This window comes from Lycorma delicatula, chromosome 6, assembly GCF_047948215.1.
Source record: "Lycorma delicatula isolate Av1 chromosome 6, ASM4794821v1, whole genome shotgun sequence".
Classification (NCBI taxonomy): domain Eukaryota; kingdom Metazoa; phylum Arthropoda; class Insecta; order Hemiptera; family Fulgoridae; genus Lycorma; species Lycorma delicatula.
The window spans coordinates 153,823,628-153,848,304 of record NC_134460.1 but is presented as its reverse complement, the minus strand read 5'-3'; the positions used below and the strand labels follow the sequence as shown (position 1 = coordinate 153,848,304).

The 24,677-nt window shown below is 33.2% G+C and overlaps 1 protein-coding gene across 1 annotated transcript in view; it reads left to right on the top strand.

Moving 5' to 3' along the window:
• Positions 1-13,491, top strand: part of Oseg2 (intraflagellar transport protein Oseg2) — a 118,371-nt gene extending 104,880 nt beyond the window's left edge. The window contains exons 29-30 of the mRNA XM_075369696.1: positions 9,649-9,873; positions 13,174-13,491. Of these exons, the coding sequence (XP_075225811.1) occupies positions 9,649-9,873; positions 13,174-13,467 (519 nt within the window). The 3' untranslated portion in view covers positions 13,468-13,491. The remainder of the gene's footprint in view (positions 1-9,648; positions 9,874-13,173) is intronic.
• Positions 13,492-24,677: the final 11,186 nt, after the last annotated feature.

The window sequence follows — 24,677 nt, the reverse complement described above, 5'->3', positions numbered from 1 at the left end:
AACCTCATCTTTGGACATACCCCTATATCTAAATGTTCTTCCTTTAATTTATAAATCAATGGGTATAACCTTCGTTAATATACACAACGCGTCGTATGACACTGTTCTGTATCCTGCGGCTACACGCAGTAAAGCAAGCCTGTGTACTCTTTTTAATTTTGTTTTGTTTCTCTGAATATTCATTGTATCTCCCCATATCGGGGCCGCATATAAAATTGCTGACGTGGTAGCCGCAGTTATCAGTCTCCTTATTACCATTTTCGGTGTACCATGGTTCTGGAAAAGAGTCCTCAATGCCTTAATCAAAGGAGTGACCTTCTTACAAATCATCTCTACGTGTTTGCTAAATCTTAGGCTTTTATCCAAAAGAACCCCTAAATACTTTGCTTCTTTGACCTCCTTAATTCTCTCTCCTCTAATGTTTATATTGAGGTTTCTAATAGGTCTTCTACCTGAAAACATCAAACAACAGGATTTGTTAGGGGATGTCTGTAGCATGCTTTCTACCAGCCATTCATCAATTATTCGTAACGCCTGATTTCCTTTATCCTCTAGTTATTAACTTCTCTGTCTTCCACTAGGATAACAATGTCATCAGCATATCCAACAACAAAAACCCCCTTGGGATAATCCAATCTAAAAATTTTGTCATAAAAAATATTCCACAGTATAGGCCCAAGGACTGATCCTTGTGGAACTCCTCCAAATATCTCAAATGTGGATTTTCCTTCTAACGTTTTAACCTCAATGAATCTATGGTAAAGGTATTGATTAATCTGGTTGACTAGATAATCACTTATATTCATGGCTTGTAATGCTGCGATAATGGCTTTCCAAGGAACAGATCCAAAAGCATTTTTTATATCCCAACATTATAATAAGTGGGATTTTCCTAGTTCTCCACGTGTCGTTTCTACTATTTAATGCCCAGGTCTTAACTTTGTCGATCGCGTTTATCGTAGACCGGCCTTTTCTAAAACCATATTGCTCCTCATGTAAACAATCTTTTTCCTCGATTTCTTCTCTGAGTCGGGTTTCTAGTAGTCTTTCGACTACCTTACCCATGTTATTTATTAGTGTGATTGGTCTGTATCCTACATGTTCTTGATTTGGTCCTATTTTAGGAATGAAAACAGTTCTGGTTTCTTTCCAACTATTGGGAAAGTTACGGTTTTGTAAGCCATAACTTGCAACATCCACTAATTCCCAGGGTATGGTCCTGGCAAGGTCTTTAATGATGGCGGCAGGTATGCCATCCGGTCCTGGACTTTTTTATTTTTTAATTTCATGATGGCTTCCAAAACCTCCTTTTGAGTGAACCTGCCAACCTGACACTCAATTACCTCTCTATTGAGATCTTCTATTCTGAGAAATAGCAATTTAACCTGTCGTGCCAACATTTCAGCACTCAATGTCGGCACGTATCTTCCCAGGCGTTTGGTCACTATCCTAAATGCCTTTCCCCAGGGATCTACGTTAAGCTCTTCACACAACTCCAGCCATTTCTTTTTTTTAGCTTGTTTGATAAGGAAGTTGAGTATTTTCCTAGCTTGTCTGTATTGCTCTATCGCAAGACGACCTTCTTCTTCCATTCTATTTCTAGCGCGTAATCTCCGAGCTACTCTTTTGTATCGTTGCATGATTTTTCTCTGCTCTTCTATCTCTGCGGACCACCAATAAACCGGGTGATATTTATTGTTACTCGGCGGTATTTTAGCTATCTCCTCTTTAATTATATCCTGGAACGCCTCAGGAGTAATTTGTGGACAATTTTTGATTCTGTTTGCTGCGTTGTTGGTAACGCGGTGAATCTGTTGTTCTGTCATTCTACTGAAGATGTTTAACTGTCTTCTTCCTGGTGGGTACTCTCTAAGGGTGACTAAAATGGCCCTATGGTCACTAGCAGTTTCTTCGTTAAGGACCTCAAAGTCAATTGAGTCAGTACGGATCCTACTGTCGATTATAACCAAATCAATGTTCGAATTATGTCCTCTTGCGCTATAAGTGGCAGTCCCGTCGTTAACACAATTCGCGCCATTAGCTTCAAGCAGTTCCTCTAGTATTCTTCCTCTAATATTCATGTAGGCCGCACCAGCTAGCGCTGTCTTACAATTGAAATCGCCTAGGACAAGCGTTCTCTTACAGGAGCGCGTCATGACTTGCTGTAAGTCAAAAAGTCTATTTTTAAAGGCTTCCGTAGTACAATTAGGACTAATGTAAATTCCTATTATTATTATATTGCTTAACTCTACGGCTACAATATCATCACCCCTATGATACAGGTCGTAGTCCACATTGCCTGCAATCCTCCTGATGGCCACATCCCCATTCCTGTCAGTCACCCATTGTCCCCTGGCCGCTAAGTACACATTTGGTTCCGTGGCCACCAAGAAGTCGGCATGGTACCTTGTTGCAATTTCTTCAGACAGATCACAAGACAAGCGACTTCTATTATTATTAATTAGGATCACTCTATTCATGACTTTTATCACAACTCGTACTGCCAGTCCTGTGCAACTTACTATTACATTCCAGGCATCGTGTTGCCTCCTTACAGTCTCTGATTTCATGGCCAGGTTTCCCACAGTTAAAGCATAGGTCCGAGCGGTCTGGACCTCGACATTCTCTTCTACTATGCCCGGTACCCCAGCAGCGGTAACACCTCTCGATTTCTGTCCGGGTGTATCTCCGGCAACACACCCATCCTACTCTTAGCCTTGATGCAATAAGTTTTACTGCATTCTTTTGTGTGGTAACCACCGTTCATTGTGTTTCCATACGCTTCCCTGAGGTCTGTAATCTGAAAACTTTCCCCCGTACGCAATACTTTTTCTACCGCCTCCTTGACCTCACATTCCTTGGTGTCGCACAGCATATCCTTTACATGAACCACCGTTCTGTGGTCCCCCTTTGTTCTAATATTAACTTGTAGGTCCTCTGCTCTATTTTTTAGTAGGGAGGAAAATTCCCCCGCTTTCTGCAATCCATTTATTCTGACTTCAAGCTGCTGATCTCTACCCTTCTTGATAGACAATATTTCACCAGCTTCCTCCGCCTTGACCTTCTCTTTCATTGTCTTCAGGAGGTCAGCATAAGATTTTCCCAGAGCCTTAACTATCACTGTTTTACTTTCTATAACCGGTGGGGTTCCCCTTCTCGCTGAAGCAGACCTCGACCTCGCTCTACTGTGATCTCCCAGATTAGGGAGTATCATTCTAGGTAGTGTCTTACTTTTCCTCATAAGGTATATAACAATTTTTCTAACCAGAATACCCTTATGAAGAAGAGCTTTTATGATGTGAGAGGCCATAGCCTTACCCTCGCTGGAGTCGTAAATCACCACATATTTTGTAGCATTAGTAGTAATTTTCTCTTCCTCAAGGATCGTAGATTCTTGTAACACCATTGCTCCCGGTGTAGTCCCAGCATACTGGCTGTTCGGTCTCAGTCCACTCAAGTCTACGAAGATGCAGTTATCATCTCCCGGTTTCAATGTATTTTCTTGGGTGAGTCGATTCATCACCCAAGTTGACCATCGAGTGGGCAGTCTTTCGTCTGACAAATCAACGTCCAACATATCCGACATCTCATTCCTATGATAGCCCTCAGTTTGTGTACTCTGGGAATTCGTGTCAGGTGCTTCCTCACTTATCCTTTGTAGTTCCTTGTAAATCTCTGTAAGTTCTCTCTCATGGGTCTTTATCGCTGTGGCACTTGCCTTGCCGGTCAAATGTCTTAGTTGCAACAGTGCATTTCCCAATCTATTTTTTTTTTTTGTCTTCAGTCATTTGACTGGTTTGATGCAGCTCTCCAAGATTCCCTATCTAGTGCTAGTCGTTTCATTTCAGTATACCCTCTACATCCTACATCCCCAACAATTTGTTTTACATACTCCAAACGTGGCCTGCCTACACAATTTTTCCCTTCTACCTGTCCTTCCAATATTAAAGCGACTATTCCAGGATGCCTTAGTATGTGGCCTATAAGTCTGTCTCTTCTTTTAACTATATTTTTCCAAATGCTACTTTCTTCATCTATTTGCCGCAATACCTCTTCATTTGTCACTTTATCCACCCATCTGATTTTTAACATTCTCCTATAGCACCGCATTTCAAAAGCTTCTAATCTTTTCTTCTCAGATACTCCGATTGTCCAATTTCACTTCCATATAAAGCGACACTCCAAACATACACTTTCAAAAATCTTTTCCTGACATTTAAATTCATTTTTGATGTAAACAAATTATATTTCTTACTGAAGGCTCGTTTAGCTTGTGCTATTCGGCATTTTATATCGCTCCTGCTTCGTCCATCTTTAGTAATTTTACTCCCAAATAACAAAATTCGTCTACCTCCATAATCTTTTCTCCTCCTATTTTCACATTCAGTGGTCCATCTTTGTTATTTCTACTACATTTCATTACTTTTGTTTTGTTCTTGTTTATTTTCATGCGATAGTTTTTGCGTAGGACTTCATCTATGCCGTTCATTGTTTCTTCTAAATCCTTTTTACTCTCGGCTAGAATTACTATATCATCAGCAAATCGTAGCATCTTTATCTTTTCACCTTGTACTGTTACTCCGAATCTAAATTGTTCTTTAACATCATTAACTGCTAGTTCCATGTAAAGATTAAAAAGTAACGGGATAGGGAAAAGTAAAGCGATAGGGAACATCCTTGTCGGACTCCCTTTCTTATTAGGGCTTCTTTCTTATGTTCTTCAATTGTTATTGTTGCTGTTTGGTTCCTGTACATGTTAGCAATTGTTCTTCTATCTCTCTATTTGAACCCTAATTTTTTTAAAATGCTGAACATTTTATTCCAGTCTACGTTATTGAAAGCCTTTTCTAGGTCTATAAACGCCAAGTATGTTGGTTTGTTTTTCTTTAATCTTCCTTCTACTATTAATCTGAGGCCTAAAATTGCTTCCCTTGTCCCTATACTTTTCCTGAAACCAAATTGGTCTTCTCCTAACACTTCTTCCACTCTCCTCTCAATTCTTCTGTATAAAATTCTAGTTAAGATTTTTGATGCATGACTAGTTAAACTAATTGTTCTATATTCTTACATTTATCTGCCCCTGCTTTCTTTGGTATCATAACTATAACACTTTTTTTGAAGTCTGACGGAAATTCCCCTTTTTCATAAATATTACACACCAGTTTGTATAATCTATCAATCGCTTCCTCACCTGCACTGCGCAGTAATTCTACAGGTATTCCATCTATTCCAGGAGCCTTTCTGCCATTTAAATCTTTTAATGCTCTCTTAAATTCAGATCTCAGTATTGTTTCTCCCATTTCATCCTCCTCAACTTCCTCTTCTTCCTCTATAACACCATTTTCTAATTCATTTCCTCCGTATAACTCTTCAATATATTCCACCCATCTATCGACTTTACCTTTCGTATTATATATTGGTGTACCATCTTTGTTTAACACATTATTACATTTTAATTTATGTACCCCAAAATTTTCCTTAACTTACCTGTATGCTCCGTCTATTTTACCAATGTTCATTTCTCTTTCCACTTCTGAACACTTTTCTTTAATCCACTCTTCTTTCACCAGTTTGCACTTCCTGTTTATAGCATTTCTTAATTGCCGATAGTTCCTTTTACTTTCTTCATCACTAGCATTCTTATATTTTCTACGTTCATCCATCAGCTGCAATATATCGTCTGAAACCCAAGGTTTTCTACCGGTTCTCTTTATTCCGCCTAAGTTTGCTTCTGCTGATTTAAGAATTTCCTTTTTAACATTCTCCCATTCTTCTTCTACATTTTCTACCTTATCTTTTTTACTCAGACCTCTTGCGATGTCCTCCTCAAAAATCTTCTTTACCTCCTCTTCCTCAAGCTTCTCTAAATTCCACCGATTCATCTGACACCTTTTCTTCAGGTTTTTAAACCCCAATCTACATTTCATTATCACCAAATTATGGTCGCTATCAATGTCTGCTCCAGGGTAAGTTTTGCAGTCAACGAGTTGATTTCTAAATCTTTGCTTAACCATGATATAATCTATCTGATACCTTGCAGTATCGCCTGGCTTTTTCCAAGTGTATATTCTTCTATTATGATTTTTAAATTGGGTGATGGCAATTACTAAATTATACTTCGTGCAAAACTCTATAAGTCGGTCCCCTCTTTCATTCCTTTTGCCCAGCTCGTATTCACCCACTATATTTCCTTCCTTGCCTTCTACAATGCTTGCATTCCAATTTCCAACTATTATTAAATTTTCATCTCCTTTTACGTGTTTAATTGCTTCATCAATCTCTTCGTATACACACTCTACCTCATCATCATCATGGGCGCTTGTAGGCATATAGACGTTAACAATCGTGTTGTCGGTTTAGGTTTTGATTTTATCCTTATTACAATGATTCTATCGCTATGCGTTTTGAAATACTCCACTCTCCTCCCTATCTTCTTGTTCATCACGAAACCTACTCCTGCCTGCCCATTATTTGACGCTGAGTTAATTACTCTAAAATCACCTGACCAAAAGTCGCCTTCCTCTTCCCACCGAACCTCACTAATTCCTACTATACCCCAATCTATAGGTGACGTCTTTTAGATTAGGAGGGGCCTCCTCTTCTTCAGACGATCCCGCTCTTGCTCTCTTGGCACCTCTACCCTCTATTGTCTTCCATTTGGCCTTGTCTTGGCTGAGTGTTGTGGTCTCCATGTCTTCTGTACCCTCAGTAACGCTCTGCCTCCTTCCAGAACTTCCCCGCGAGTGCCCAGCGACTTGGGAGTCTGTATCTTCCACGGGAAGTGAGCTACGTCTCCTCATTGTATGGATTCGGAATCAGGGGACGGTTCCGAATCCAACGACAACCCACACGGGCAGGTGCCCCCCAAATCTTTTTTTTTTGTGGGGGAGCCTCGGGGGATAAGTAAAATGTATCTGTCGAAATCTGAGGTCAAAAAATTTGGGAATCTGAGGTCAAAAAATCTTTGGGTTCGGAAAGAAGTTAAGGAATTTTTCTTCTATTGTATAAACTGTAGGAGATATAGAGGAAAAGGAATTGCCCGTATAAAGTGCTTCCAAACACCTAGAAAAATTCTGACAGTATACTATAAAGTTTGTGAAAATTCTCCAAGTCCTTGTTTACTAGCTTGCCAATGACATAACGAGCAAGACAAAGCTTGTCGTTCAACTTATAAAATTTTCACTCTATATAAGCTAATATGTAGACTAAAATATGTAGACTGTAAAATATATAGACTTGAAACACTAAAAAACACTTATTTAGAATATTTTTTAACTCACTCTACAAGTATGAATTGACTTTTTATTACTCTTACCAGCAATTCCACGGTCCTTCGCTGTTATCCAAAAATTCGACAGCACTGTAAAATCACTTCACTACTCTCAAAACTTTGTTTTTTAGGTAAAAAGTCTAATAACTTAATTAATCCGTGACCAAAACTCAAAATATTTCACACATATGTCCATACCACTAAAGCCATATAACCATACCACTAAAGATTCCAATGTCCAAATCCAATAAAATATCCAAAAATACCAGTCAAAAAGCATAAAAATGCAGAGCTAAGAACACACGTCTGTACTCAGTGCCGTCTAGAACTCGACTAAAGTAGACATACTGCTATCATATATTTATTTGATGTTGAGAATAATCTGTTGTTAATAATTAAGATCATATTTGTTCTATAATCACATCAGTAGGTAAAGAGATATACTGTACATAGAAATATGGAATAAAAAAAAAGACAATATAAATGGGAAAGTATTATACAAAGAGGAAAAGATACTTAGAAGATGGAAGAAGTATGGAGGAATAATACCACTCCAACATAAAGTGAAACAATCTCTTTATAGAAGATCAGGTTGAAATAAAAAATAAATATGACAAAGAACGTCCTAAAATCAGAAGTTCATAAGGAATAAAAGAGTTAAGAATGGAAAATCTGTGGGATTGGGAGAGATTCTGATGAAACTGTTGCATCTTAATGAAGAAGGAATAGGATTACAGGTTGTAAAGCTGTGGAATGTGATCTACAGCAGGTGGATATAGCCAGAAGAGTCTCTTAAAAATGATTGAAATTCCAATCACCATAAAGCATGTGGAATAAAATGTTAAGATTACAGAAAAGTTTAATTTCACATTCATCAAAGATTCCTCTGAGAATTTTGAAGACTAAGAAAAAAGGAGCAAATTTTTACAGAAGGATAATACAGATTTAGGAAGGGGAAAGGCACAAGGGATGCAATTGGGCTGAGAGCTATCTGAGAGAAGTATATGGAAAAAGGTAAGGAATAAGTGTGTGCACTTGTGCATGCACATGCACATGTGTGTTTGTGTGTGTTATGGACATCCAAGAAAGCATTCATTTGTGTCAAATAGGATAAACTAATGAGAATACTAAAAAGTTTGATAGAGGACTGGAAAGTAGATTATTAATTACATAATTCTACCAGTCAGAAACAAGTTACAAAAGTACAGGATGCAAACGAGTGTGTTTTGAGTTAGGAAAGCGAGTAGTCTGAGGATGCTGCTTATCCTCGACATTGTTTAGTATTAATAAACCTAAGAAAATAAGGGATCAGAATAGAAGGAAAGAAAATAAATTCCTGTACTTTACATGATTAAGCACACTTTATTCAATAATTATTCCAAAATTAGAAGACATTGTGGCACAGGGTGAGAACACAGAATGGAAAGGAGTGCTGAAAAGAAAAATAATGAGAATATATCTACAGAAGATATCTTCACGAGAAGGAAAAATTAAACATGTAAAACAGTAAAGGGATGATCAGATTGCAAAAAATGAAAATGAAATGAAATTTAGAATAGCAACAGCTAAGGAAGCATTTATTCATACAATTATATGCAAGATAAAATTACTCTTGGAGGAAGATTGTAGTGAAGTAATGTATTTGAAATCTTTTTTTATAAGAATGTGAAAAAAGATATATTAAAAATGCAAAAAAGAAAGTCTGATGGGATTTGAAATGTAGATAATATGTTTTTAAGATTTATAAACAAACTGGAGAAGATTAAATGGGCAGAGACAGAGGAAAAAATGATGTAATGAGGAAAATGAACAAGAATGGAGAAAAACCCAGAATAGTAAAGCCATTCAGTTGGAATAAACATGAAAGAAAAGGGATATACCAAAACAGACACAGAAGGATCAGTAGATGAAGAAGGAAAAGGGGCTAGAATAGATTAAAAATTATAGTTGTTTTAAAAGGAAATTAGAGCTATCAAGAATAACTTAAATGTTCGCCAGGAATTAGAGCAGAATGGACTTGGTGCAAGGGACTGCCTCTAGCAGATCTTATGATAAACAAATGAAATATCTGATTTAAGATGTTATTGTTGTCAGTTAAATGAGGTTTAGTGAGCTTCTCAAGATTGTTCCTTGTGGTAGAGTAACATTTTACCTGTGTCAAAACCATAAGAAAAATTGGAACCAGTAATGTGAAGCAACAAATTGTACTTCTTTCTGTTATGAAATAATGTATTATATTCACTATCTCTGTTTAGTAGAGGAAGTTCACACAACTAGTAGAAAATAAATTTACTTTGATTGTTAATAAACCAAACATAAGGTATCAATGTCTACTAAAGTATTACTTTAATTACTTTTTTTGATAATTCTAATTTCAGAATGTTGGCCGGGAAAGTGAAGCATTTGTATTCCTTAATCATTATTTAGATATAGTAGAAGCAATGGAAGAAGACAGTCCTGATTTATTAGATCATGCTGATTTCACTGCAACAGATTTTCCATCTGATGTACCACTACCACCTTCACCATACCTTGAGTCAAAAGAACATGAAGAGGTTAAAGAATGGGTATTAGCAGTATCAATGGATCAAAATATTGAGCAGGTGAAGATTAAATTTAATAATTGTAATTAAGCCTTATTAATTAAATTCTTTTTCACTTTATATCCTACAACAGAGATGTTTATCAATATGTAATGATATTATGTATAAATTTGATATTTTATAAACAGATATAAATTTACCTGAAGTATAAATCAAGACTAATAATTGAACAGCAAGTAGAGAAATTAAATAAAACTTATTAACCGAGAAACATCTTTTGATCTTGTGTTAATGAGTAGTAATAATCTAACATTAATCTAATAATAATAATAATAATAACAGCAATGAAAAATTTTATTCACCAAAATCTACTGGTGACAAACTGAATTTTTCTATATTGATTTCCCTCAAGAAAAACATAATATTTTGAAACAATTTAAGTCACAAGGGAGGAACTGAATCAAGTACTTATGAAGTATATGAAATGAATGACACAAGCCAAAAATTGCATTCTTTTTGAAGTGTAAGGCAAATGCATTGTAACTGAACCTGCTCCATACATGCACCATAACTGCATTTATGCAACTTCAATATTTTATTTTATAATTCCCATCTAATAAAATTTTTCATTATAAAGCTCAATATAGATTACCTTCTCTAAATATGGAAGCAGAGCTTGAAATTTACCAGTTGATCAGAAGAAATGAATTTACAGACAAAAAAATTTCAATGTGTCATGCTATCAGCAGTCATGTCTGTTTTGTATTATTCTATAAAACCTACTTTTGATGTCTGTTATAATGAAGGAAGTGAAAATAAGTTGCCAAATGGTTTCTTTGAGCTACGGCACTTATCAAGGTCCTGCTTCTGATTTTAAGTACATGGCTGTATAATGCACAAAACATATAAAGTTTTAAATGCTACGTAAGATACATTTAAACATCTGATAAGATATCAAAACGATGGTGAAACAGTCATAATATGGAGTAATGTATGACAATGCTGGATTTGAGTATATTGTACAGCGTGTATCACAAAGTTCTTTCAGGACTTTCATAAAATATTCAACTCGTGAAAATAATGGAAAAAGTTCATATAAACATACTTCCTAAAATGCTTCATTTGCAAGTTATGACTAGTGAAAGATTTCACTCAAGATTTCAGCTTCCCTGGTGAAATGAGGTAGTACTGAAAATAATGATTTCTTATGGTTTTTGACCTGAAAGATCTAATAAGGTAGGTCCCAGGACCGTAGCTGCTGATTTTTTGAGAAATCTGGGGTGAAAACCAATAAATTGGGGATAAAAACCCCTATTTATTATGTTATACATAAAATAACATCCTTTGTTAAAAGGATAATAAACTCATAAAACTTTAGACAAAACTTGTAGAGAATTTAAATCTGAACAAAATGTTGTAAGTTGAATAAAACAAAGAAAAGTTAGAAAAATTCAAATTTTATTTAGAAACAGTACACTAGATCAAAGTACATTATGTGTACCAGTTTATAATAAATGTTTCAAAAATCAGCTCGCCATTTTCAACACATTTTTTGGCATGCTTCTGTACTGATTTTCTAACTCTTTTTAGTTCTTCAGGGCAGTCCTTAAGTTGCTCAGCTGTATCCATAGTGCACACAATTAATTCCTCATGAGAATATATGTTTGTTTTGTATATAATATTTTTCATCTATTTCCAGACCAAAAATCTAAAGGTGTTAGATCAGGCGATCTTGGTAGCCAGGAATGTATGTGAACCTCCACGACTGATCTAATTCTCAGGGAAATGGCACAAAATAAGTTGGGAGGCACACCATCCTGCTGGAAGTATACTTTGCATCTTGGCGCTAGAGGAACATCTTCAAGCAGGCCATTCTTCTTAAAGAAACTGCAAGTAGACCTTAGCATTTAAGTGACCAGGTAATATGAATGGTCCAAACAGCTGACTGTGAAGAAGGCCGCACCATACATTGACACTAAAACGGTGTTGAAAATTGCCTTCCACCAAATCATGAGGATTTATGTCTGCCCATGTATGCTATTGCGTAAGTTGTTGATGCCATCTTGAGTGAAATTTGCCTCATCGTTAAACAAAACATACTTGTAGAGTTGTCGATTTGTATTGCATCAGTCACAGAACTCCAAGCGAAGCGGACTGTCTCATGAGTATAGATGTTGAACTGGCTGTTTATGATAAGAATAAAACTTGTTTTAAGTGTCTTACTAATCATTGAATGTGAAACTCCGATCTGCTTACAAAAATGTCATGCACTGACAATTTTTGTAAAATTGAGCAGCAGCTTGTTGTACAGATCATTCGCATTCTTCTACTGCAGCAGCTGTAGAATTACCATTATGCACCACAAAATGAATACTGTATCAGCATATTCCTCTGTTGTAAATAAATACAGCATTACTTCAGTGGCAAACCGATCATGTTCAAACAAAAAATCACAGAAAATCTTCACTAACAACAGCACAGTACCCAATATACTTAATGTACCTTACAGAATGATTTAAATATTAATACAATATTGTGCATTGTTGATCAGCTGTTGTTATTTTATTGCTAACTTTGAAATAATAATTATTAAACATTTATTATATTTCTGTCATTGATAAACAAATTATCTAGATAATTGCATTTATTTATTTTTATTTTACAATTGAATAATTTTCAGTTTAAAAAAAAAAATGTTTAACAGTAGATTTTGTTTTTACAAATTTTTCACATCACCAAAAATGAATTTGATTTTTGGTTACATAAAATAAGTAATTTTCAGACAAATGTAGTAATTTACTATATGTAGATAAAATTTGAATTTTTATAACTTTTCTTCATTTCATTCAATTAATCTTAAACCAATTTGTTCAAAATTGTATTCTCTAGAAGTTTTGTTTAACAGTTTTATGTATTATTTTATTATTTTGTAGTAACTGTTTTATGTGTTTATTACCCGTTTAACAAAGTTATTATACATCAAACATAAAAAAAAGTTTTTTACTCCAATTTATTGGTTTTCACTCCAGATTTCTCAAAAACTACTGCAGATACGGTTCTGGAACCTTTCTTATTAGTTTTCTGAGGTCAAAAACCTTAAGAAATCACTAATTCTGCCCCTTAATTAACATCCTAAAGATTTCAGTATGACCTCATCTAACAGGGGCAGCTGAAATACGAGCGAAACCTTTCACTAGCAATCAAAGCATTTTAGGAGATATGTTATATGAACTTTTTCCATTATTTTAAGAAGTAGAATAAGTTATGAAAGTAGTGGAAGACTTTGTGATACTCTGTATATTACATTAAAATTAAAATAAACATTCACAAAATAATAAATATATTTAACTTTGTTTTTAGGTCTTGCCACTGGATGACAGGAATTTATATGAGTCATCATTAAACAATTTAGAAAGTGCTGCATCTGGTGCCCCAGCATGTGTAGTAACGGGATATCCAGTGTTAGGAGTTTTACCAGGAGGAAGCAGTTCTACTATTGTACAGTTTAAAAGACCAGGATGTTATGCAAATAAGGAAGATTGGAACAAACTTACAATGGCTGCAAAAATGGCACCAACAAATACTGCATTAACAAATGTAATAAAATTTATTGGAGAATGGTGTGGTAGTGCTCCAAATTTTTCTTTTCTTTAAAATTTTGAATTTGGATAATAAATAAATATTATAATACACTGAATCCTCAATCGTTTTCAGAACGCTACTTTAATTTATCAGCATTTATTATTTTTACTAAAAGATTGTAATAATAAAAAAATAAATCCATACGACAATAAAATAAAATTTGCTATTTTAAACAGAATTAATAAATATTGAAGATGATGGAAATGCCATCTGTAATATAAAAACAAATGTATTACTGAATACAAGATTAGTAAAAAATTATAAAAAACCTGAACTTTAAATTATTAAAATATAACTTTGAATTATAAAAAATTCTCTTTTGAGGATAAGTTATTTTATATATAAAAAGTTTTTTATATATGTAGAGCTTTTTTATTGCTAGAATTGATGCGGATACACAGACTGAGTAAAATATCTTTGTAAGAGAATTCTGAAGGAATGACAACTGATGATCTGAAGACACTGAGAGAGATTTTGGAAACTACTAGCAGCATGAATTGTCAATAATACATAATTAAAAAGCAGGTTAAGATCAAAATAAAAAAACCCCAACAGAAAATCTTAACAGATTACACTATAGAGACAGAGAATTAATTATACTGGATAACAAAAGGTGGAAGAAAAACTTTTGGAAAAATTTCAGATCAAAGAAGAATTATTTTGAATTATGGCGAATGTCAGAACCAAAATAAAAATATAATTGGAAGTTGACTTCATATGCTCGAGTTTAAATTAGGTGTAATAAATTCTAGTTTTTAAAGATTAATTTATATTTTATTAATTGTTATAATTTATTAAAAATTAATTGTTCATTAATTGTCTTAATTATTAAAATAAAATAAAACATTTTATTATATATTGCATGTACATTGCTTTGGGTTTCCATAGCCTACTCTGAATAAAATGGATTCCATATCTAATCATCACTGTTTTACATCATCATCATCATAATCTTCTCTTACTCAGAGATTATCTTCCAGTGAATCTAGGGAGGGAAATGATATATATTTTTAATATAATTTTAACAATCTCTCTACTTTCACTTTGTTGCAAGTTTGGTCAGTGTGGGTATTAGTTTAAACTAATGAATTATGCCTAAAGAATTAGGCACAAATGACATCTATTAAAAGTTTTTCTCCCACATAGAAGGCATATAAACTCAGAGAGAAAAATGTAACCTCAGCATTTAAAGAGCACCTTTCTAACCTGCATTACAAACATATTAATATATTACAGTAACTGGAGTTTTACATTAAAATTGACTAAACACACTTTTTACCACGTCATTACATCATTTATTTCAAATTTTAATACCATACTCATATTTCTAACTGTTTTACTATAAGTGCACCAACATTTTATGGAAATACTATTAAGTTATTTTTGCACATAAGTAATAACCATAGGTATTCATTTCTGTTTGTCTGCCATTCAGAAAAGAGTTGAATTGAGCTATTAGTAAATGAATGAAATGTGCTACCAGTAAATTTACTTCTTTAAACTACAATTCAGATTGTAATGAAATTGTAGGGCTATGAATATGGTACATTTAAAAAAAAAATTATACTTAAAAGTAGCTTTGTTAGTAGAATTTATGATGGTACATTGAAAGAAAGTTATTAGAAATGGTGAAAACAAATAATACCAGGTGTGTAAATATGAAACCGGAATTTTTGTATAGAAAATACACATTTGTTGTATGAAAATGATAAAAAATATTTTATTAGAAATATTGTCCATCGTAGCTATACATTTTTTCCATCTCTCTGACAATTTATGAATGCCACGCCAAAAAAAACTGTTGCTCTTTTGAGACAAACCAGTCATAGAGCCATTTTCATAAGAAGTGAAGCGCTGCTCGGCCAGTGCATGTCCCATCGATGCAAAAGGTGGATGGAGCCAAGTCTGGTGAGTAAGCTGCTGCATTCATTTCCCGACTGAATGCCTCAATCGTTTTGTTGTGTGTGATTGTGCATTATCATGAAGCAAAATCACTTTGTGTTGCCTTATTTGAATTCTGGTTGTTTTTCATGCAATGCTTGATTCTAATCAATCATTTGCTGTCAGTAGCACTCAGTCACCAGGTTTTAACAGCTCATAATAGATCACCTATCTGATCCCACCTAACTCAGAGCCTTCTTTCTATAGCGATTTGGCCTTGAAATCAATGTTGATGGTTCGCCTGGAGTTACTCATGATCTTTTACAGGATTCTCAAAATATATCCACTTTTCATCACCTGTCACAATTCAATGAAGAAGTGACTTTCTTTTGTACCTGGTGAGCAACAAGTGGTGTTTCGGTTTTCTTGCTGTCTTTCATTCAATTCATGTGGAACTCATTTCCCACCTTCTGGATCTTTCCCATAGCTTTCAAATGTATGGAGACGGCTTCAACATTTAATTGATCCGTTAGTTGTTGTGTTTGAGCATCACCTTATCCAACAATGCTTGCAATTTGCTGTCTTTTTCGGTGGTCTTCCCCATTCTTCATTTCTCACATCAAAATCACAACTTTTGAATTTTGTAAACCACTCAAAGCACTGTGATTTACCAAGAGCATAGTCACTGTAAGATTCAACAAGCATTCGATGTGTTTCTGCAGCAGTTTTCTTTAAATGGTAACAGAAAATCAATGCTGTCCGCAAATCTTAGTTTGTTGGTACAAAATTCGACATGTTCAACGCTAACTAAAACTATGCTGTTGTATGAAACTTGTATTGTTGTGAGTTGAAAATCTTTGTCAGCTGTCAAAGGAAGAAAATGGAATTAATGATGCAGTTTGACAGTAACTACATTGACAGCTAGAGCCATCTATGGGCAGATTCCGGTTTCATATTTACACACCTGGTAATTTAAAACAAAATTAAATATTTTGAAATCTAGAAGATTCTGATCTTCCAGAAAAGGCTGATCTGTTTTTTTTTAGTATTTTTACATTTTCTCACAAAATAAATTTGTACAAAATTATTTTAGGACCAAACTTTCATTTGATAAATATGTAAATCTTAATGCAATTATAAATTTTCCTATTTTTGCTATATAAATTAACTGAAAGCTAAATTTGGCTAAAAGTAGTATAGACTTATGTCTAACAGCAGGATTGTGCAATAAGTTGACTGTTTTTTAAACTGAAAAAAATGAGTTCAGTTGAGCATAGACCCCAAAATGTTAACATTAATGCACTGCATGGCAGCTCGATTAAAATATTGGTTCAGACTGAGATAAACCACTGCTAATGCCATTAAATGAACTAAAGCACTGAAAATTCTCTGGTTACATAAGCAATCTTAAGTATATTGAATCAAGTACCAGAGCTTCAGTAAAAAGAAGTGATGTAACAACCAATCAAGGCATTGAACAAAAATCTTTGAAGTGTTTTAGATAGAATCATTAAAGTGAATATACATGTCAGGGTGATGGAAAAATTGATATAGAAGAAGGCTGATTGAAGTAAGATTGACTAGGTCAAATCACTTCATTCCTATTAGCTGCTTACCATCTTCTACAAAAAATAAAAATGGTTAAAAGCATTTATTTCCAGCAGGGCCTTGGAGAGAAATCCCAGGCCCTGGGGACAAAACAATACGGGCCCTACCACCACTAGTGTAGGTTTTGTAATTAAATTTGAACCTTCATAATATTTTAATGACAGACTTATTTGGTAAATGATTCAAAAACAAAAAATGAAAAACACAAATAACTTTATAATAATCAAATTTTAATTAAATTAATTCTCACATCACTACAATATTTTTATCTCCAAAATCTCAAAGACCATTATCAGTATTTAAGTAAAATGTTCTTAGAACATTTACGTTAATTTTCTTGCGTTTTCTTGGCAAACGTGTCAAAAGTTCATTAAAGTTAAGTTACCTGGCTAGAAAAGGTTCCATGACAAGTCCCCAAACTCTATAATTTATCTTGAGTTGAATGTGGAAGTTGTTCACTTTTGAAACCTTGCTGAAGGACCTTTCTGGCAATGTGCATAACAGCCTAAAAGCAACAATACATATGTTTAGAAAAATGCTTCTGACTTTCTGTTTTTCCAAGTGTTTAAAACATTTGTAGGAGAAAAATCATTTTTTAAGTTAGCAGGCTGAATCAATTTCAAGTGGATAAGTTCATCTATCATAACAAAGTATTCATGATTTTGTTTGTTTTTGAATCAATTCTTCTTTTGAGAGAGTTGGAAATTTCCATAAAAAACTGAAGATTTTGTTAATATTTCAGGTAGCTGTATCACATGTTATATTTGCAGTCACACTGTCTAGCAAAACATAAAACTAAAACACCCTCTGTTTGAAACATTCTTTAGGACTGGAGTAATCTACTTCAGTTGACACATCAGATAGTTTTTCCTGATGTTACATTTTTCAGGACAGATTGTTGCCATGTTGATACTAATCATTCTTGTAAAATTCTTGTTGCATTTTTTATAAAATATTTTCCTAGCTGCTTCTTAAATGTTACAGATCATCCGATAAGTTGCCTTTATTTATATAATCAACTTATACCAAATTGATGCCATAACCACACACTGGCTAGAAAATGGCTTTATACATTCAATTCTCAAAAACCATCTTGTGTAGGATATGTTATGGAGTGTGCAACCTATGTGTTTTTGCAGGACTTCACATCACTGAGGGCTGGAACTAAATATATTGTAGCATTTTTTAACATTTCAAATAAAAAATTGCCTGAGGACAGCAATCCTCAGCTTGTACACCACACAGATTCAAACTATGGCAAGCGCAAGCTGAAAAAAGAGACAGAGGACTGTCCAAAAGTTGACTTTGTACTCCTTTATACTGTCTACTCATATTACTGTCATTGTCATAGCTTTGACCATGGCAATCACTTAATGGAATATGATCTTTGGCAGATTATATTAAATCAGTACTGCTATTGCTTCTTCAGTCTTTTTGCAGTTAACAAAGGCAAGAAATTGTTCAAGAATTTCAAAGACACTACTTTTATCCTTAGCAAATAAATTGAGGTATTGCAAAATAAAACCTGTCTGTTTTATGTGTAACGAGTCTGGTGTTGCACACACAATGATAGAGTAATATTTACCATTTTCTCTTTCTTTTAGAATAGCTTGTATGATATGGTCAGAACAACATTGAATAAACTCATTTTGGCCATCAGACAGATAATGTACTTGAAGTTGGTTGTGAGCTGATTGAGACTTTTGACTTAGGTAGGTGATCCTTTAGCAATGGATTGTAACTATTTAACTCCAAAATTCCCAGAAAGTTACCATTTCATGGGTTTGAAGTTGCTATCTCCTATAAACATCAGACCTTGTCTTCCTAAGAACGTCATAACATCTAATATCGGGTGTAAAATTAGCTTCACCCATAATATTTTCACACATGTCTACAGTTGTTTAAATGTGAAGGCGTACCTCAAAGCTATGCTATTTCAGATAACACATTTTATGGTTAGCACCATTCTCATAAGGTGTTATTCTATCATACAGTTTTTTCCACTTATTAACTACATACCTCCAAGGAGCAAGTACCTCCAGTACTTGCCAACATTGTTGTGCTTGATAATGAAAGTTTACTAAACAACCTATAAGGAGAACAAAACAGATTATTTTTATGCTGGCTCCATGCAAGCCAATCCCAGTTTATTGTTTCATTATTTTTAAGTGCACAATGCCAGCACTGAATAAGGAAAAGCATGACCGTCTTCATTTGAAGGAAAGTTAGATGGGTAAGGAGATGCACCGCAGAGTACTGCTTGATTTATTTCATCGTGATTTACAGTTAGTTTTTCAAATTGGCCTATATCAAAATCACAAAATTTAAATTGATCTGGTTTTATGCCTGCAAAATTTGTCCTGAGCTTACTTCACTTAAAACTATCTCTCCATTGTTAGGGTCAGTAAAGGTTTCACTACTTGTAAACATAAAACAACTAGATCCTAATTTATTTTGGATGTTTGATTGCAATTGGGTCTGGTCTGGCTGTGCTTTTCCAGATGTTGAATTTGGATTAAAATTAACATCAGTGTTTTGAGTTCTTGTATAACTGAGATTACAAACTTTCATAATCTTTGTAAAAAACCCTACATTTTCAAATACAATCTGTCCCTTTTTTGTCTGAATTTATATGCAGCAATATGAAATATTCAAATTAGCATAAGCAACCTATCAAATTGAAAAAAAATGCTGTGGGTGGAGTGGAAAATTTTGGCAACAAGTGATCAGTACATACAGTAGTGCAGAACCTACCGTCAGCACCTCAAGTGGTATATTACTCTTATCACACATTAGTGTCGTATGCTTCAAGGCTAAGGGAATGTTTCTCAAGTGTTAAGAATAAAAAAATTAGAGGCCAACATCTGAGTCCTCAAATTAGTAATACTTATGCGTTAACTCAGTATTGTTATTAAATTCTCGTAATTGAGTAAATCTTTCCCTCTTTGGATGAATCTTCACAAATTTTATTTTTTTGAAGATGACATCTTGCAGGTGAGCTCCATCTCTACATAGACATTCCTGCATTTTATTGTGAAAATACACAGTTAGACTCAACATTTCAAAAGAATTTCTGCAATTACTGTTTGGATATTGGCTTTTAGTTCTTTTGTCGACCTGCTAAGCAAAGTGTATAGTAGTCAACCGGCTACTAAACTACTAAAGTGTATAATAGCAGACTGGGTGCTACACACTTTGCTTCTCAGACGATTCCATAAGAAGAAATTGGACATCAGGAGACCTGGGAGGCCATGGAATGTCACAATTTTTCAAAATTGTATGGTTGCCAAACATTTGGAATACAACAGCCATCTACGTTCATGCTATGTATGATTTTGATACATCTTGCTCAAATCAAGTGATGTCTTAATAATTTGTGGAAATGTCTGTAGTTTTTGTGTAAAAAAGTTTTTCGGCATGGTGATGTATTGATCTGATTACGGAGGCCATACTCATTTTCAAAAAAATAAGGGCCTATTATGCCATATGATGACATGCACACCATCAGTAGCAGTTCATGGTACAGGCTGTGTAGACTTATCTTATGCCCAAAAATGAGAATTTTATTTAACAAATCTATTACAGTGGAAATTCTAAATCCAAAATCCACAGTTTGTTAACAAAGTCAGTGCCCTTGTTTATTTTTACAACCATTTGTTCACACAACTGATGGTAAAGTCCTGCAAAAGTATTCTTTGAACACTGGAACTATGCGACTGCATGACAATGAATTGAACAGTGTGGTCTACTTCAGACAGCAGTTTGAATGGTCTTGTTATTGTCTGCCATGCAAAGAGTCAGCACACACCCTGGAGGTTTCTTTTTCATTGCTGAAGCTGTTTCCTGAAAATTACATATCCAGGTGTTAATTGCATGTGCTGATGGTACATGATCATGGTGTCCCAAATTAAGTCATTAAGTGCCATGCAGTGTTTTTTTGTCTTCCATATGAATGCCATTTACATCGACTGCATATACATCCATTATCTGTTCATTATTTTGTTAAAATTTTAATATTTAAGTAATTTTTAACTAAAATTATTAAAAAATTAAATTTTTAGTATAGGTATGATGTGTTGCAGAATAGCATCATTGGTCCGATTATTATTTTCTGCTTTTACCACATTCATTCTTTGCGTTAGAGCTAATGAAAGATTACACTAACTCTGGTACTACCTTGTTTACAGACAATTATTACATGTCACTGGTACTGGCCACAATAATGCTGCAAAAACAAACTCATTTGGTCGGAACACTGCAAAAACAGAAAGGGACTTTCAGCAGACCTTTCCAAAAAAATTCAAAAAAGGTGAAATGGTCGCACTTGAAAATGAAGATGGAATCAATGTTTGAAAGTAGTTGGACAAATGGGAAGTGTACATGATTTGTACAAAGCATACTTTATTGCTTCAAAAAGCAGGTGGGACCAGAATGTATTAAAACCTCTGGTAGTAAGTGAATACAATAAAATGAAAATGGGCATCGATGTTGTAGATCAGATGATTTCTTATAATTGTGCGGTATGAAAAAATATCAGTTGGTACTACAAAATCGCTGAAGACTTTCTTCTTGGCACTGCAATAATAAACGCTTGACTAACCTACAAAAACAACCAAGGAACTAATTAATGTATGTCAAGCACATCTTTTAAGGAAAAACTTGTTCATGATCTAGAAATATCAGAAGAACCAGTAGTAAGAGTACTGAAGAGAAAATCACAACATATTTTAATGGAAACTGAAGAATTTATGGGCGCTGTAAAAAACAAAAGACGTATAAGGAAAAATTGTAAGATCTGCTACAGTAAGGCCAAAAAAGAAAGTTATACAAAGCTAACAATTCTAAAAAAAATTTCAACTTTCTGCACACAATGTCCAAATAAGCCATGGCTATTAAAAGCGTGTTTAAAAGGAAAAACATGAGTGATATTAGAAAATCATAATTTTTTATAATTTCAACGTCTGTATTTAAATTATTTTTTTTTTTAACCATAACAATTACTAAAATTTTATGAGTACTAAATTTTTTAAATGTGTAGTTTATTTCTTTTAAGTTTTTTCTGTAATAACAATTTTTTTAAATTATAATAATTGTTTATTATTGTTAATTTATTAATATAAAAATTAATTTACATCTTTTTATGTATACATTTGAAATAAGTAAATTAAAAAACTTATTTTATAAAAAAAAATGATGAAAACATTAACAACAGATCAAACAGATTGGTAAAAATAAGATAAAAATAATATCAAATATCTCAAGAAACACGAGTCATGGAATGAATTGGTAACTGTAGTACATAGCTGTTCATTCTCTTCTGCTAGATATTCTCTACCAAAATGTATCAAAAGATTGCTTCGGAAGCAATACCAATCGTTGCTATGGAAACCGGTAATTTTGGAAGTATTGGTCCAACAGGTTACTTTATTAAACTTTCCACACAATGGTCTGATCGGTCCGAAAAGGCAGTTAATGTGTTAAACTGACAATGAAATTCTCTAAGCAAAGCCTCCACAATCATTACTTTTATAAAAAAACTTTGATGGCAAAAGCACATTGCTCACTCTCTCGACATAATAAATAAATGGCAAGATGGCATGAGCTGGAGTCTGTAAGTTATTCTATGCTGACTTGCCCAGGGCTAACAACACAAATTTAAAAATTTACGGTTTCCCTGAATCATCTGTATAAATTCCTCATGAATAATTTCTCTTCAACCACCATTCTAATTTACCCTTTCTGTGTGAACCTTTTTCTTAGAGCTGAAAATAATTATTAAACTGAGATAACAGAAAGCACAAAACATAACAAAAAAAAGAATTTTCTTAATGTTAAAGAATAATCAAAATAAACAATAAAATAACAGAAGAAAAATTATGAACAATTTTAATGTGTTAGTTGCTTTATTAAAAACATTTGTTTTTATTCATTTTACACTTTATTGCTGTGACAGAAGTCTTAACACAATGGCTAGGATTCATTTTCTTAATTCTACATAAAGTTTTTTTTTAAATTTATCTGCAATTATTCAATAATGTAAAGCCCTGAATGAAAATTACATTTTTTGAATACCACACAATCCCTAAACCAGATTCTTAAAAATATACCATCGAAATTGTTATAATTAATATAATAAATATATATTTTTATACATTCTATACAGATATATATCCATATAATAATATATAGATATACTCTATGTATTATATAATACATTAATAGCGCATCTGTGATAACAAACGAGCAACAGTAAAATATTGAGCCTTCTTGGTAACTATAATAATGATACATAATTACATATTCAATCATTCTTAGATATTAGTATTATTACAACTATTAAAAAATATAACATAAACAACCGGAAGAGGTAAAAAATGTCCTGATTATGTAATACATAAGCATCACGGTCATAATATTTGCCTACATACAATTGGCATCACAGTCTACTACGAGTGAGAATAATTACTAATTTCATACATATTATAATTAAATTGAATGTTTGAATAAATGTGTAAAAACTTGAATTATTCAGATTAACAATAATCTAAATGTGAAACGTTCATAAACATTCACTAATATGCTGCTGATGAGGCAATGTTATTTGAAAAATATTATACAAGCACTAACTAAACATTAGCATCAACTGGAAACACATTAATTTAATTTTTAATAAATTTTTTTTCGTAAAACAAGATAGTGTAAATTGTATTAATTTCCATACTTTAACATCATTACCGACAAGTTTTTTTCTTATAAAACTGTATACTTTATAAAATTAAGCAGCATGTTAACATGTGTACTTTATAAAAGTATGAGTATTATTTTATTGTTTTACCACTGATGTTAATTGTAACAGATGAGATAAAAAGATAAGAAAATAAAATAAAAAACAACATTTTGCAATTATTGACCTTATGAAAAACTGACCGATTCTGATACTAATCTGTGAAGTAATGTACAAATTTTTTTTTAGTCAACAAAAATTGTTGGGTTGATTTCTTACACCACTGATACATTTAGATGTAGATTTCTAATTTCTAATTTACTAAGACCAAATTTTGAAAAATTGAAATGTTAATCAACTTTTTTTCAAAGAAGTTGCTTAATAATTAAATACAAATTTGAATGGTTTTTACATAAAACACTGATTTTATATTAGTATAAATAACAAGCATACTTCCCAAAGAACAATTACACTTGTACTTTCCAGTTATGATAGGTTTTGACTTGTATAACATTTTTATAACTATTTGTTCATTAGGTCTATTTTGTTGGTTTAAATCTTTAAATCTGTTTTCATACAGAACACTGTATCTCACTTAATTCATTATAAGAAGACAGCTTTTAGCTTATACTGTTTAAACAATATAAAGGTGATTGTTAAATGAAAGAAAAAAGTTGTAGGATAAAATGCAGAGATTATATCCTAAAAACAGATCACTGAAATATTCGTATCTGTGATTCTACAGATGTTACCTTGCATTTCTCAGAATAGTTCAATGATGATAAACACACTAAAAGTGTTAAAGCATTCTTTAAGTTTACACTGATTAATACCAGTAAAATAACTACACAATTTTTATAAAAATAATTTAAATAATAAATTTAAATCTAATACTGAGTCGGTAACTTATATCTACTAAAGAAGAAATTTCAAGTTTGAGGTAATAAAAAATTAATTTAGGTAACAAAGATTGAGTTGTAATAAAGTTATATGATGTTATTTGCAGTAG